General features: G+C 44.1%; 1 protein-coding gene across 1 annotated transcript in view; it reads right to left on the bottom strand.

Annotated features, from left to right (window-relative positions):
- Window positions 1–1,649: 1,649 nt before the first annotated feature.
- Window positions 1,650–13,210, bottom strand: part of st8sia2 (ST8 alpha-N-acetyl-neuraminide alpha-2,8-sialyltransferase 2) — a 27,375-nt gene continuing 15,814 nt past the window's right edge. The window contains exons 5-6 of the mRNA XM_063197857.1: window positions 8,051–8,344; window positions 1,650–1,938 (exon numbers count right to left, since the gene is read on the bottom strand). Of these exons, the coding sequence (XP_063053927.1) occupies window positions 1,650–1,938; window positions 8,051–8,344 (583 nt within the window). The remainder of the gene's footprint in view (window positions 1,939–8,050; window positions 8,345–13,210) is intronic.

Here is a 13,210-nt window from a genome sequence, read left to right as displayed (position 1 = left end):
GAGCTTTAAAACAGGTCAAATATGTGCCCGACGGGCCAGGGTTTAACCGAAAACAGCGCAATTGAACAACTTTGCGCAGCACGCATGAAAATTTCTCGCGGTTTCCCCTTTCATCCTTTTCCCTGGGTCCACCCAAGATGGGATATGAATCCAAACTGGCCGGAATTGCCCTTTAAGTCTTTGGATCCTGACCCTGGTTAGAACTCTTGTGGCAAAACATATACTCTGCAGGCACACACTTTACACTAGGCTTTAGATAAGCTTTCCAACCCAGCATTGACTGATTTTCACAGTTTATGAAGAACACACTGACATTCATATGGCTGACTGATCCTCAAAGTGAACTGCTCTTACATATACGTAAGATGTGTTATTCATTTTATATAGTGTTTGGTATCTGACCCAAAAAATATTGTAAACATTCTGCATGTGTGGAGCAGGGGTCCGTTTCTCGATTCTCGCCGTTGCTAACCGTCTTAAGACCGTCTTAAGACCGTCTTACCGTTTCATTGGATTTAGTGGTGAGCGTCGCTGTCGAAAGAGAGTTGAGTCGCTCGTACGAAGGCCTTTGCTAACGACGATAGCAAAGACGCTTTCGAGAAACGGACCCCAGGTGTATTTCAGATGTCTCCTGTAACCTCAGGTAGGACTACAGATTTCACTGAGTGTTGTATTCACAAATGCCATAGAAAAGAACACTGTATGCACTGTTGAATGCTGTCCTGTTGTCTAATGAAACGTTTGTATGCACAGACAGGCACATTATAAACTTCACATTCAGTATTCCAGTCAGGAAGCATAACCTCCCTGATATAAGGTTTGTCTTCCCTGTAGAAATAAAATTTTTAACATCAAACGGGCAACCAAAGTGTTTCAATAGTGATAAAATGCATAATAAAAAACAAACTGGGTAAAAAAAAAAAACCCGTGCAAATCCTTTTTCGACTGTCAGTCAGAACATTCAAAATGCAAATCTTCCTTCATGACAGAGAGCCAAAGTCATTTCCCAAAGTTTATCCGAAGCGCTCAGTTCAGGATGAAACAGTGTGTGTGTGTGTGTGTGTGTGAGTGTGTGTGTGTTCAGGATGAAACAATGAGCTTGCATTGAGCGGCTCCTAAATGGCCCTCCACAACACACGCTCCCCAAAATCCCCCGAAATCCTCCCAACACACACGGCCTGATCCACAGTCTGAGTTGGCAGACAAACGCTGTTGCTCCTCCTTAAATTCCACAACTTTTACACCCCACCTTAGTTGAGAAATAAATGAAATCATTTGCTTTGTTCCACAGAAAGTCTTTTTTCCTTTGCCATCTCGGTAGAAAAGAAAAAAAAAACATTGGGCTTGTCCGCCAGAAATTCCAGAATTTTCCTTCCCTGCATCAGTTCACAAAATTCAAAAAGATGGGTAAAAAAACACACAAAAACAAACAAACAAAACAACCTCCACTGGCCTTGTTCATTTTGTAATGGCTCTCCCATTGCTGCAGTTCAGAGGAAGGCAGTGAGTATGCAATATTTACCAAGGATGATCCCCTCAGATATGTGCGTGTCTTGAGCTCCAGAGGCATGGTGTGTGTGTGTGTGTGTGTGTGTGTGTGTGTGTGTGTGTGTGTGTGTGTGTGCGTGTGTGTGTGTGTGTTTAAGTCTTCAGGCTGCTGGGCTAGTGCAGGTCCCCGTGTGTAGCTTTAGCGCCCCCTGTCTGTGTAGAGAGCTGAGTGTCCTGAACTCCAGGGGCATGGTGTGTGGGCTGGCCTGGGAGGTGAACTGGTAGGTGAGGGCGTCATAGTAGTGGTACTTCACCTGCCGGCCGCGCTGGTCGTGGTGGAACGGCCAGAAGCCGTACAGGTGGATCTCCTCACAGAAGCGCGTCGCCATGGTGTACATCAGCAGGCCCGTGGTGGGACGCTTGATCTGCACGCCATTGGTCAGCCAGTAGCTGTGAAGAAAGGTGATAGGTGTTCAGTATTTCAAAACATGCACTGCATTGTATTAATGCAGTTGACCACAAAACTGGCGACACACATACAACTAGAATGGGCACTCGGTAGAGCGCAAACCTTCGCCTTCGCCACTTATTTTTTTCTGGCCATCTTCAGAGTGTGGGGCATAACATTCTCCAAATTTTGGTGTTAGTTTCATAAATTGGCTCAATTTACGTTTTTGACCTTTTCGTGACCTTGACCTTGACCTTTGACCCAATCACTCCCAAAAAGTAATCGATTGTTCCTTGGGTCATGACCAATCATCCCACTAAATTTCATAAAAATCGGCTCAATTTACGTTTTTGACCTTTTCGTGACCTTGACCTTGACCTTTGACCCAATCACTCCCAAAAACTAATCGATTGTTCCTTGGGTCATGACCAATCATCCCACTAAATTTCATAAAAATCGGCTCAGTTCTGTCTGAGTTATACGAAGTACAAACAAACATTTTGACCTTGACCTTTGACCTTTGACCCAATCACTCCCAAAAACTAATCGATTGTTCCTTGGGTCATGACCAATCATCCCACTAAATTTCATAAAAATCGGCTCAGTTCTGTCTGAGTTATACGAAGTACAAACATAATGACAAATAAATAAATACACAGCGGCCAAAACATAACCTTCGCCGACTTTGTCTTGGCGAAGGTAATAAATAAATAAATAAATACACAGCGGTCAAAACATAACCTTCGCCGACTTTGTCTTGGCGAAGGTAATGAAAGGAGTAAAACATGTGTTAAGATGTCAAGTGTCAAGAACAGCTCAGGTAGAACAGTTAGAAAAAATACTGTATATTTGCATTAATTGTGCATTAATTGTATACACAGAAACACAGATAACTAGTAGGTTAAAGGGCAAATCTGGCTTTGGGATTGTTGCGTTTTGTTTCTGTGATTGGTGCTCATCTGACATTAGCACATCTGAAAAAAAATAAAAAAAATAGTAAACCATCCAGTGCATAGTAGGCCTAAATGTACTTTTTTTTCACAGAACCAACTTCTAGCCTGCAATAAGCCACTGTTTAGTAAAACCACTGTCATGTACTGATGTTTCCACCAAATCAGTGCTCTTTTTCACAGGTCCAGTGCACTACTGTGACCACCGTCACCACACGGACAAACTAAACTAAGATCCTGACCAGACACAGGCTCATTGTCACTGGCATATTGAACTCTGTGGACGGAGTGGTGAAAGGGAGAAGGCACTGCTGTGGCAGCGCGGGACCCTCAAACAGCAGCCATTAAAAAGCACTGAAGCCTCACTACTCTCAGGATCACAATACAAACCACTGAATCCTTATAGTCTCAGTTTAACAATACAATGGCATTCCTCGTCCTCCTACTCTGTCTCCAGTGAAACCTTACAATATGGCCTCAGCCCCCTACCCATGTGGTGCCTTTCACTCACTCTCTCTCTCTCTCTCTCTCTCTCTGTGTGTGTGTGTGTGTGTGTGTGTGTGTGTGTGTGTGTGTGTGTGTGTGTGTGTGTGTGTGTGTGTGTGTGTGTGTGTGTGTGTGTGTGACATGTGTGTGTGTCTGTGTGCGTGTGTCGGGTAGGAGAGTTAAGAGAAGAGCCCACATGTTAGTATTGAAAGGACTGTGTTGGGTAACCATATACCCAACCATATACCCATATATTGTCAGACTCCCCGCCTGCCCGCCTGCCCGCCTGCCCGCCTGCCCGCCTGCCTGCCTGCCTGCCTGCCTGCCTGCCTGCCTGCCTGCCAGCCTTCCTGCCTGCCTGCCAGGCAGCCTGTCTGTCTGCATGTTTGCCTCCCTGATTGCCTGTCTACCTGTCTGCCTCCCTCCATTCCTGTTTGCCTGCCTGTCTGCTTGCTTGCCTGTCTATCTGCCCGCCAGCCTGTCCACCTCCCTGACTGTCTTACGCGCCTGCTTGCCCGCCACTGTACTGTGTTAGTGCTAAGGCTTTATCTGCTACTCAGCCCCCCGTTTCATTGTCTGGCTCTGGCATGCACAGAGCACAGCAGTGACTGAAAGTGGTTAAGAAAGGATTCTCTCTCTCTCTCTCTCTCTCTCTCTCTCTCTCTCTCTCTCTCTCTCTCTCTCTCTCTCTGTCTCTCTGTCTCTCTGTCTCTCTCTCTCTCTGGGCCCCCTGCATTAGAACGGACACAAGACAAGGCACAGCCAGGCTCAGTGCAGAGCAATACAGGGGTCTGTTTCTCAAGTGCGTTGTTAGCAACTTACTTGGTTGCAATGCGACTTCCCATAGGCAACCTATTAAGTCGCAGACTGGTTAAAAACGATGCTTTTAACCCCTGTGGTCCTATGCCTCCGAATCCAGTTAGTCAACAGCAAGGACTAAAGAAGGAGGATCACCGGAACTACTGAGACGTGGATGTTGAATTGTTCTTTGTAAAAGTGTAAGACTGACTTTACATGGTGTCTTCATCAGAGACTCAATAGTTTTGCTCCTAATGGGTATTTAGAGCCATTCTTCACAATTGCTGGGAATAAGCTAATTTTACACCTTCCCTAGAGTTAAATGATTGAGTTTTCTCTGCTACTTCCAGCTGTTCTATGAGCCCGTCAATGCAAATTTAACCTCCAGGCAAGTATATAGTACAATTGAATCAATTGAATTGAATGGGTTGAAACTAAATAATTGCTACGTCTTACTGAAAATGGGCCCACCAACTGGCCTATTCACTCTCGGCTGAAAACACTCACCTACATCATAACAACATTGCTGACAATGCAGAGACTGAGGTTCTTAAAAAGCTGATAAAGACGATACTAGAGGCTCTGCGCTAAGGTATTAAAGGGAGTTGTAAAATATGCTCATCTCCAGTAATGGTGGAGTGTGGCTTTAAGATGAGGTCTGTGGTGCTCAATTTTACTCCAATTAAAAGAGAGAGAGAGAGAGAGAGAGAGAGAGAGAGAGAGAGAGAGAGAGAGAGAGAGAGAGAGAGAGAGAGAGAGAGAGAGAGAGAGAGAGAGAGAGAGAGAGAGAGAGATATGAGGGAGCCATGTCGAAATGTTAAGTCTTGTACCTTCATAAATAAAAAATCAACTTGAACGTTCTGGTTGCTCTGGTGATCCCCCTTCATTACTTTCAATAACTCCTACAATTAGGAGCAATAATACATAAACATGTCATCACTTGCACTTTCTAGCCACCCATAGGCCTTGCCCCACACCACTCCACTGTGGAGATAGTAGACTGGCATGTCAAATCCCATTCAGCCGATATATCTGACCTTTTAAAACATCAGCCTTGGAAAAAAAAAAACATTTGATGATTCAATCTCTACTTCATTGCTCTACTTCACACACTTTGCCCAGACTTTCCTTTCCTTCTCAGGCAGATAGTGTCCAATTTAAAGGACATCACTGCTTGTAAGGCGTACAGTACATATATTCATTTAAAAACAGTTTATATAGCATCTGCAGTCAGCTTACCTTGACTTATAAAACATGGCACTGCATATTGACCATCAACCTTCAGTACTGTATTGCTGTCACTCAACTTCACTCCTCTCCACAGAATGTGAACTGTTCATGAAGGGCAGCGGCTGCACTATTTGAAATGCTCCTCTGCTTTTACAAGATATTTTCACTCCAAAAATATAACATTCAGTTTGACTGTAGTCGACTGACCCTGTCTGATATGTTGCATTTGTGATAGAGTGCCTGAGGAAGATCCCACTGGTGATCCGACTAGAGGATGGAAACGTTGCGGATTGCATTATGAAATAAAGTTTTATCTTTTTTTGAGCTCATACCCAGTGTGCGGACCACTCGATCATATTGTCTACTGCTTTTGTCTGGCACCTGGATTATTGTTTTGTGGATGTGCGCACCCCAACCTCCAAACGAATATGGTGCATTTGGCCATATCGACCTATACCGACCCATATAGAGTAGGCTGATCTCTGTTCCACTTCACGCCTCTCCACCGAGCTGGAGCTTCCCGGTAACACTTTATAATAATGTCTGCTCAGTAAAGACTTAGTAAATAATTTACTAATGATGAACGAAACATTAACAAATGTTTTTATCATTAACTAAGATAACTATAACTAATATCTACAAATAATATATACAAGATTTTACATACCTTATAACAGAGTATTTTATTCATTTACAAGCAATTTGTAAATGTTTGATAAATATAAGATATTAACATAACATTTCCTAGTCATGTACAAACATTTGTTAACATTTGCTAGTCATTTACAAACATTTGTTAATGTTTTGTTCATCAATAGTTAATTATTTATTAAGTCTTTATAATGTTTTTTTGCATCCATTATTATAAAGTGTTACCAGCTTCCCCTCTCCAAGCAGGCCACAGCATGCACTAGTTAGAGGACACCTCTGCTTTTAGTTCTTGGCTCTCATCAACACACATACGCATGCAAACACACACACACATGCATGCTTGCACACACACACACACACACCCGCGCGCAAGCGCGCGAGCATGCTTGTGAAACACACACACACACACACACACAAACACACACACACACACACACACACACACACACACACACACACACACACACACACACACACACACACACACACACACACACACACACCACCTTGTGTGTGAACCATGGCTGCTTCATTCAGGTTTTTTTTTTCAATTTCATGACACCCAAACCATATCAATTTGACATTCTGAAAACCGAATGACACATTATGACAACATTAATAGACATCAATAATGAGAGATAACATTGGGCCTATATTAATGCACTACAACTCAGTCATTAATGGTTAAAGGGGATACAAATCGGGAAGAAGTACCCTGGAGGTATAATATTGTATAAAACCACCAAGTCGTACCTTAGATGGCAAATTATATAAAGGAGGTGCATAATTGCCCTAAGAAAAGTACTTCCCCAGAAGCCACCTGAGGTATGCAGTGGTGCTTCAGTTTGTTTGTGTGTTGTAGGGCTGTAACGATACACTGAACTCACGATTCGGTTCATATCACGATCTAGGTTCCTACATTCCTACGGTTCGATACGCCCCAAGATGTTTTAAATGTGTCTTTTTGATGATCATTTATCAATAGGTTAATTAATAGGTTCCAAGAGTCTTTTTTAAAAAAAGTTTAGAAATGATAATGATATTGTTTTGAAGCTTGGAAGCACTATCACATCCTATCATGTGGTTGTTTTCTAGACCAAAGGGTAACAGAACTTTGAAAGGACGTATCAAGATACTGCCTCCTTGCATCACGATACAGAACCTTGACTCGCCTATCGCGATTTCTCGGTTCGATGAAATATCGTTACAACCTTAGTGTGGTGTTCCCTGTGTGTGACTGGTTGGTGGTGGCAGCAGGGAGCAGTGGAAACTAAGGTGTCTGGCAGTGTTAAGCTCAGGTAAAAAATAGCCCTCTGAGACCTGCTAGAGCTAAAGCAGCCGGATAAATGGCCCTCCAGGGCATGTGTGTGAGATCATTAAGGTGAGCACACACACACACACACACACACACACACACACACACACACACACACACACACACACACACACACACACACACACACAATCTCTCTCACTCTCTCTCTCTCTCTCTCTCTCTCTCTCTCTCTCTCTCTCTCTCTCTCTCTCTCTCTCTCTCACACACACACACACACACACACACACACACACACACACACACACACACACACACACACACACACACACACACACACACACACACTTGTGCAGACACACACATGTGCACACCACACAGCATGCAACTTGCTCAGCGGGGGCGAAGATAGCTTGCTGGCATGAACTGCAAGCATGAGAATGAGATGGATGGCTGACTACAGCCCAGACACACACACACACACACACACACACACACACACACACACACACACACACACACACACACACACACACACAGACACACACGCACACACACACACACACACACACACACACACACACACACACACACACACACACACACACACACACACACACACACACACACACCAAATTCACAAAGACCTACAAACACACATCTACAAAATAAAAAAAATATATAAAAAATAGAACTCCCCCCCCCAAAAGGCACACGTCTCCTTACCCTCTGACGGCGTGTAGCAACCTGAGCGAGGGGAAGGCGGTGCGTACGTCAACGGTGTGTGTGTTGAGTAGCTTGACGACCCAGTCCACCCTCTGCTCTCCTCCCTTGGCCATGAAGGCCGGGATCCACAGCACGCTGCCGCTCAGATCCTGCAGGCGCCGCACGAAGCGCCGCCGCCACTGCTCGCTGGACAGGTCCTGGAAGGCGCGTTGCACCACCGACGGGTTCATGGTCACCAGGTTGGTGCGTCGGCCCACGTCTTCCACAAACTCCTCCACCGGCGCCAGGTTACACCTGCAGCAGCAGCAGACACAAGCACAGGGAGGAATAGATCAATAAAACAAGTAAATAAACTAGAAATGCACTCAGGGAGTGCAGACCTGTTTTTGATAGAACATTTGACTATATGTTACACCCCATTTTTTTTCAAATCTTTCTGCCTTGTTTTTCTGGAGTTAGAATGTCAAAATTGGCCCTATCCCGCAATGGTGAAGTATTTTTTTTAATTCCTGGATCCGACTCGTGATCCAGATCACCACCAAAATTCTTCACTTGTTCCTTTTGTCATTTACAACAACTCCACAAAATTTCAGCCAAATCCGTGCTTAACGTTTGAAGTTATTCTGCTGACGGACAGACAGACAGACAGACAGACAAAGACACAAACTAACACGACCGAAAACACATCCTCCTTGGCAGAGTTAATAATAAATAATACATAAAACGACATACAGTCATAAGCAGGAATGAATGAGTGAAATACAGCAGCAACAGACACAAGAGCAGGGATGGGTGAAAATGGCGACAACTAGATGCCAAGTCACGATGAGTGCATTGCAATATGTGACCTTGCCTCCTCCACTTGCCTCCTCCGCTTTCACTTTCACTTTCACTTTCACTTGCTTCTTGTCATGATGACATCACTGACAACAGCATTATATTTCAATATAGTGAAAAAGTGAAAGCCCATTGGGAAACTCCAACTCCCATTGTCATTGTCCACAGCACACAAGTGAACACTACACACAACGAAATTGCATTTATGCCTCACCCGTGCAAGGGGGCAGCCCTCAGTGGCGCCCCATGGGGAGCAGTGCGGTGGGACGGTACCATGCTCAGGGTATCTCAGTCATGGAGGAGGATGGGGGAGAGCACTGGTTGATTACTCCCCCCACCAACCTGGCGGGTCGGGAGTCGAACCGGCAACCTCTGGGATGATACTGACGCCCTAACCGCTCACCCATGACTGCCCAATATCTTGCAAAAGCTGAATTGTAGAGTCTTTTTCTCATTTGCAATTGGGATGGTGAATGAAAAGCAGTCCCTCAAAAGTTGTTGTGGCTAGGCTGACAGCTGGGAAACTTTATCGTTTTCTCCACGGAGGAGGGGCCAGGAGGCGGGACGAGGAGACAAGCGCAAGTGAAGGAGGCAAGGTCGCATATTAAAACGCACCCACCTGCAACAGAAAACAAGTGAACAGGGATGAATGTGTGACATAGCGGAGGAGAAGCAAGAGCATGTTGTGATGGAGTGACCATCAGGGCAGTCATGGGTGAGAGGCTAGGGCGTCAGACTTGCATCCCAGAGGTTGCCGGTTCGACTCTCGACCCGCCAAGTTGGTGGGGGGAGTAATCAACCAGTGCTCTCCCCCATCCTCCTCCATGACTGAGGTACCCTGAGCATGGTACCGTCCCACCGCACTGCTCCCCATGGGGCGCCACTGAGGGCTCCCCCCTTGCACGGGTGAGGCATAAATGCAATTTCGTTGTGTGCAGTGTTCACTTGTGTGCTGTGTCACAATGACAATGGGAGTTGGAGTTTCCCAATGGGCTTTCACCATTGGTTGTGGGTGTGTTCTGACTAACATGCCAAAGAGCCTGGCTCTTTGGTGTAGCGGTCAGAGCCCCAGTTTACTACCCCAGAAGGTCTGGATTCGAGTCCCAGCTGGGCAACTCTACTCCCCTTCGCTACACATGTACACATGAGTACAACTAGACGGCCCATGAGTCGTCTACTGGAGTCCAGCAGCATGAGGAATGTCTCAGAGACTCTTCCACGGGTCCCAGGTTACAGCTGCAGCAGCAGACACAAGAACAGGGATGAGTGAAACGCAGTAGGAAAAGCAGGATCAAGGAGGAATGAAAATTGTAGCTAAAGTTATATCTGCAGCAGCAGGCACAAGGCCAAGGATGAATAAATACAGTGCAAGTATAACCAACTTGTACATAATAATATAATAATAGTAGCAGACACAAGAGCAGGGATGAATCTGTGACACAGTGTAGGAGAAGCAAGAGTACTGTGAAAGAATCAAAAGTTTACCAGCTTCCACAGAATTCCAAGTTAATTAAAATCCTTATTATAAGTTGTGTGAAGCTTTGAATTGAAGTGCTGTGTTCAAAGCTCCACACAACTTTCAATACGGATTTAAATTAACTTGAAATTCTAAGGCAGCGGGTAAACTTCTGCTTTCAAGTAACACCATGCTGATTTTTTATTTTATTTTATTTATTTATTTTTTTACAGTGAACAGGGGTGATTGAAAACGGGTCCAACCAGATGCAAAAGTGTTGATGCCTTTGCAGCAATTTTGAAAGCTAATCAATTCAGGTAACTTCAATAAAGTATGAGCACACACGATTTAGTCAAAATCCATCCAAGCCTTTCAAAACAGATGCTCAGATGGAAGATCAGAGAACAGTATGACACTACCTTTGGTACAGTAGGCAGGTGTATAATGATGGAATATTCTTCTCCCTACTCAAAATGTTACAATACTGTTCTACTGACAGATATTGGTGATGCTCCTGTTTCTTTTGTTTTAATAATAAAATCTCCCTGTTGAGAAACTACAGTTGGAAAATAGCAAGTACTGTTGAGAAACTACAGTTGGAAAATAGCAAGTACTGCTACAACCTGGTACAGGCACATCTCCTTGCTAAACATGAGGATGTTCATTTGTACACTGTCCCTTTGAAAAAAAAACCTCAATCCCCCAAACTCTCCTATAGTAGGCCTAGGAGATGCAGGACAGGTGAGCAAACACCTGCAGGACACATATAATGATATTGTATCCAACCGAGAAATCGCAATACAGAGAGTCACAATAGTGTGTCGCGGTACAAGAAGGCAGTATCTTGGTACGCCCTTATAAAGTTCTGTTACCCTTCGGTCCAGAAAACAGCCACATGATATGGTCTGATGATACTTCAAATCATCATTATTTTAAAAAAAATATATATATTAACCTCTTGTTACCTTTTCTACCTATAAAATATCACAGATGTTATTAATCATTTTATTACAAACCAATTAAAAGGAAACATTTAAAAAATCATGGGGTCTCAAACCGTAGGTCAAGAATCGCTATACGAACCGAATCTTGAGTTGAGTGTATCATTACAGCCCTAGAATGCATCATGGGAGGAACATGGAGAATCCATTCCCCTAAAGGAGGAGAACAGGGAGAGTAGTAGAAGATTAGGGACACATCAGATCCCCCTTGCCCATCATACCTGCAAAAGGAGCCAGGCGTGAGTGTGGAACCAGGCCTAATGTACACCTAGCAAACGCAAAACAAGCAGGAGGCACTTACGCCTACACCTAGCGAGTACATGAACAAACATCAGTGAATCTGATCTGCTCCCTGGGTATGTCTTCGACAGGCAAGAAAAAGGCAGAAAAGGAGTGAAGTGAGTTGTGTGCGTTCCCTGAGTGGCTCATGTTTGAGTCGTTTCCAGGCACCCGGCAATGCCATTTACATACGACAGGACAACAGGCTGCAGAGCTGTTATTCACAGGGTTTTGTATGGGAACACACACAGCAGAAGCATTGCAGTGGCCTGGGGGGGAACAGGGATAGAGAGGCTCCACATTTACATCTTTCAGGGGAGGACAAATCATAATATTTTAGGAAAGATAATTCTGGCTCAAAAAGGACCTCAATTGGGTTGTGTGTTTTCCCCCCATAGTTTGTTACAGCGCTATTTCTAGCTATTGTGCATTCAGAGTGATGAAAATCTGTAGGCCGAATAAGTCTCTCACCGTGGTGTTTTTCATTTTCTATCATTTCCATTTATCAAGCAGGTTGGTTCCGCTCCGCTACACTCTTGTTTAAATTTGAAAGAAAAAAACAACCTCAGCAAATCAGCAAACGCCTATAGGTGAAGCCAGGTCAGTCCTTAGACATTGTCAAACTAACATGTTCTTCCCACTGTGAGCACATAACATTCTAGACGATGACTATGTGGCATCCGTTTGGCCATCGTGAAAAAAAAGGAATACAGAAATTTCTGTCACGCTTCACATGTGCAATGAATTGGAAGTGAAGTCCATCAATACCTGCAGTAATTGGCCTTCTCTGGTGTTGTTCAAGCTGCTAATTGCTGAACATAACAGCTCCAATCTCATTTGTCCCCTGGAGCCTTGCAAATAACTACTTAAAAAACAAACTGAAAACGACATGTGGCTGATTAACTTGCACAGCGAAACAACTGCTCAAATGTTTCATCTGAATTTATCACAATTCTTTTCAATTTTCTATAGGTCCTAGTTCCATCCACACGCGAAGTTCAGTAAGATGCTATGAGAAGAGAGGGGTGGAAATACAAGAGGGAGAGGGAAAGAGTAAGATAGAAATGGAAAAGAGAAAGAGTGTGGGGCGAGGCAGACGAGTGAACAAACGGGGCAAGTCGGGGGAGATTTACGATAGCAATGACAAAAAGAAAGAGAAACGAAAGCAGAGAGGGAGAGAAAAAGAGATGGGTGGACAAGGAATACAGGAGAAGTATTGTCTGCGCTCCACTGCAGGTACTGCATATGTAACTTTGCTTTTCAGCAGCGCGGCAAACTCTCAGCAACTTATGAACCCACACGGTTCACTGGCACTACAATTCAATACTGTCACACTAAACAGGACACAACACTGCTACAGTCCCATCTCACTGCAATACTGTGACACTATACCTGTGCACAATGCCTCTACATTCATACACTTCCAGATGACGTAAAAAATGCACCCACTATTGATAGCTTTAAATCTAGACTCAAGACTAAGCTGTTCTCAGATGCTTTCCCCTAGCTTAAATTACATATCATTCTTTTTTTATTATTATTTTTATGTTTATTTAATTTGTTTTATTTTATTTTATTATTATTTTT

Source organism: Engraulis encrasicolus, chromosome 4, assembly GCF_034702125.1.
Source record: "Engraulis encrasicolus isolate BLACKSEA-1 chromosome 4, IST_EnEncr_1.0, whole genome shotgun sequence".
Lineage (NCBI taxonomy): Eukaryota > Metazoa > Chordata > Actinopteri > Clupeiformes > Engraulidae > Engraulis > Engraulis encrasicolus.
Note: the sequence above shows the minus strand (reverse complement) of the source record. Positions and strands in the feature narration are given on the sequence as shown.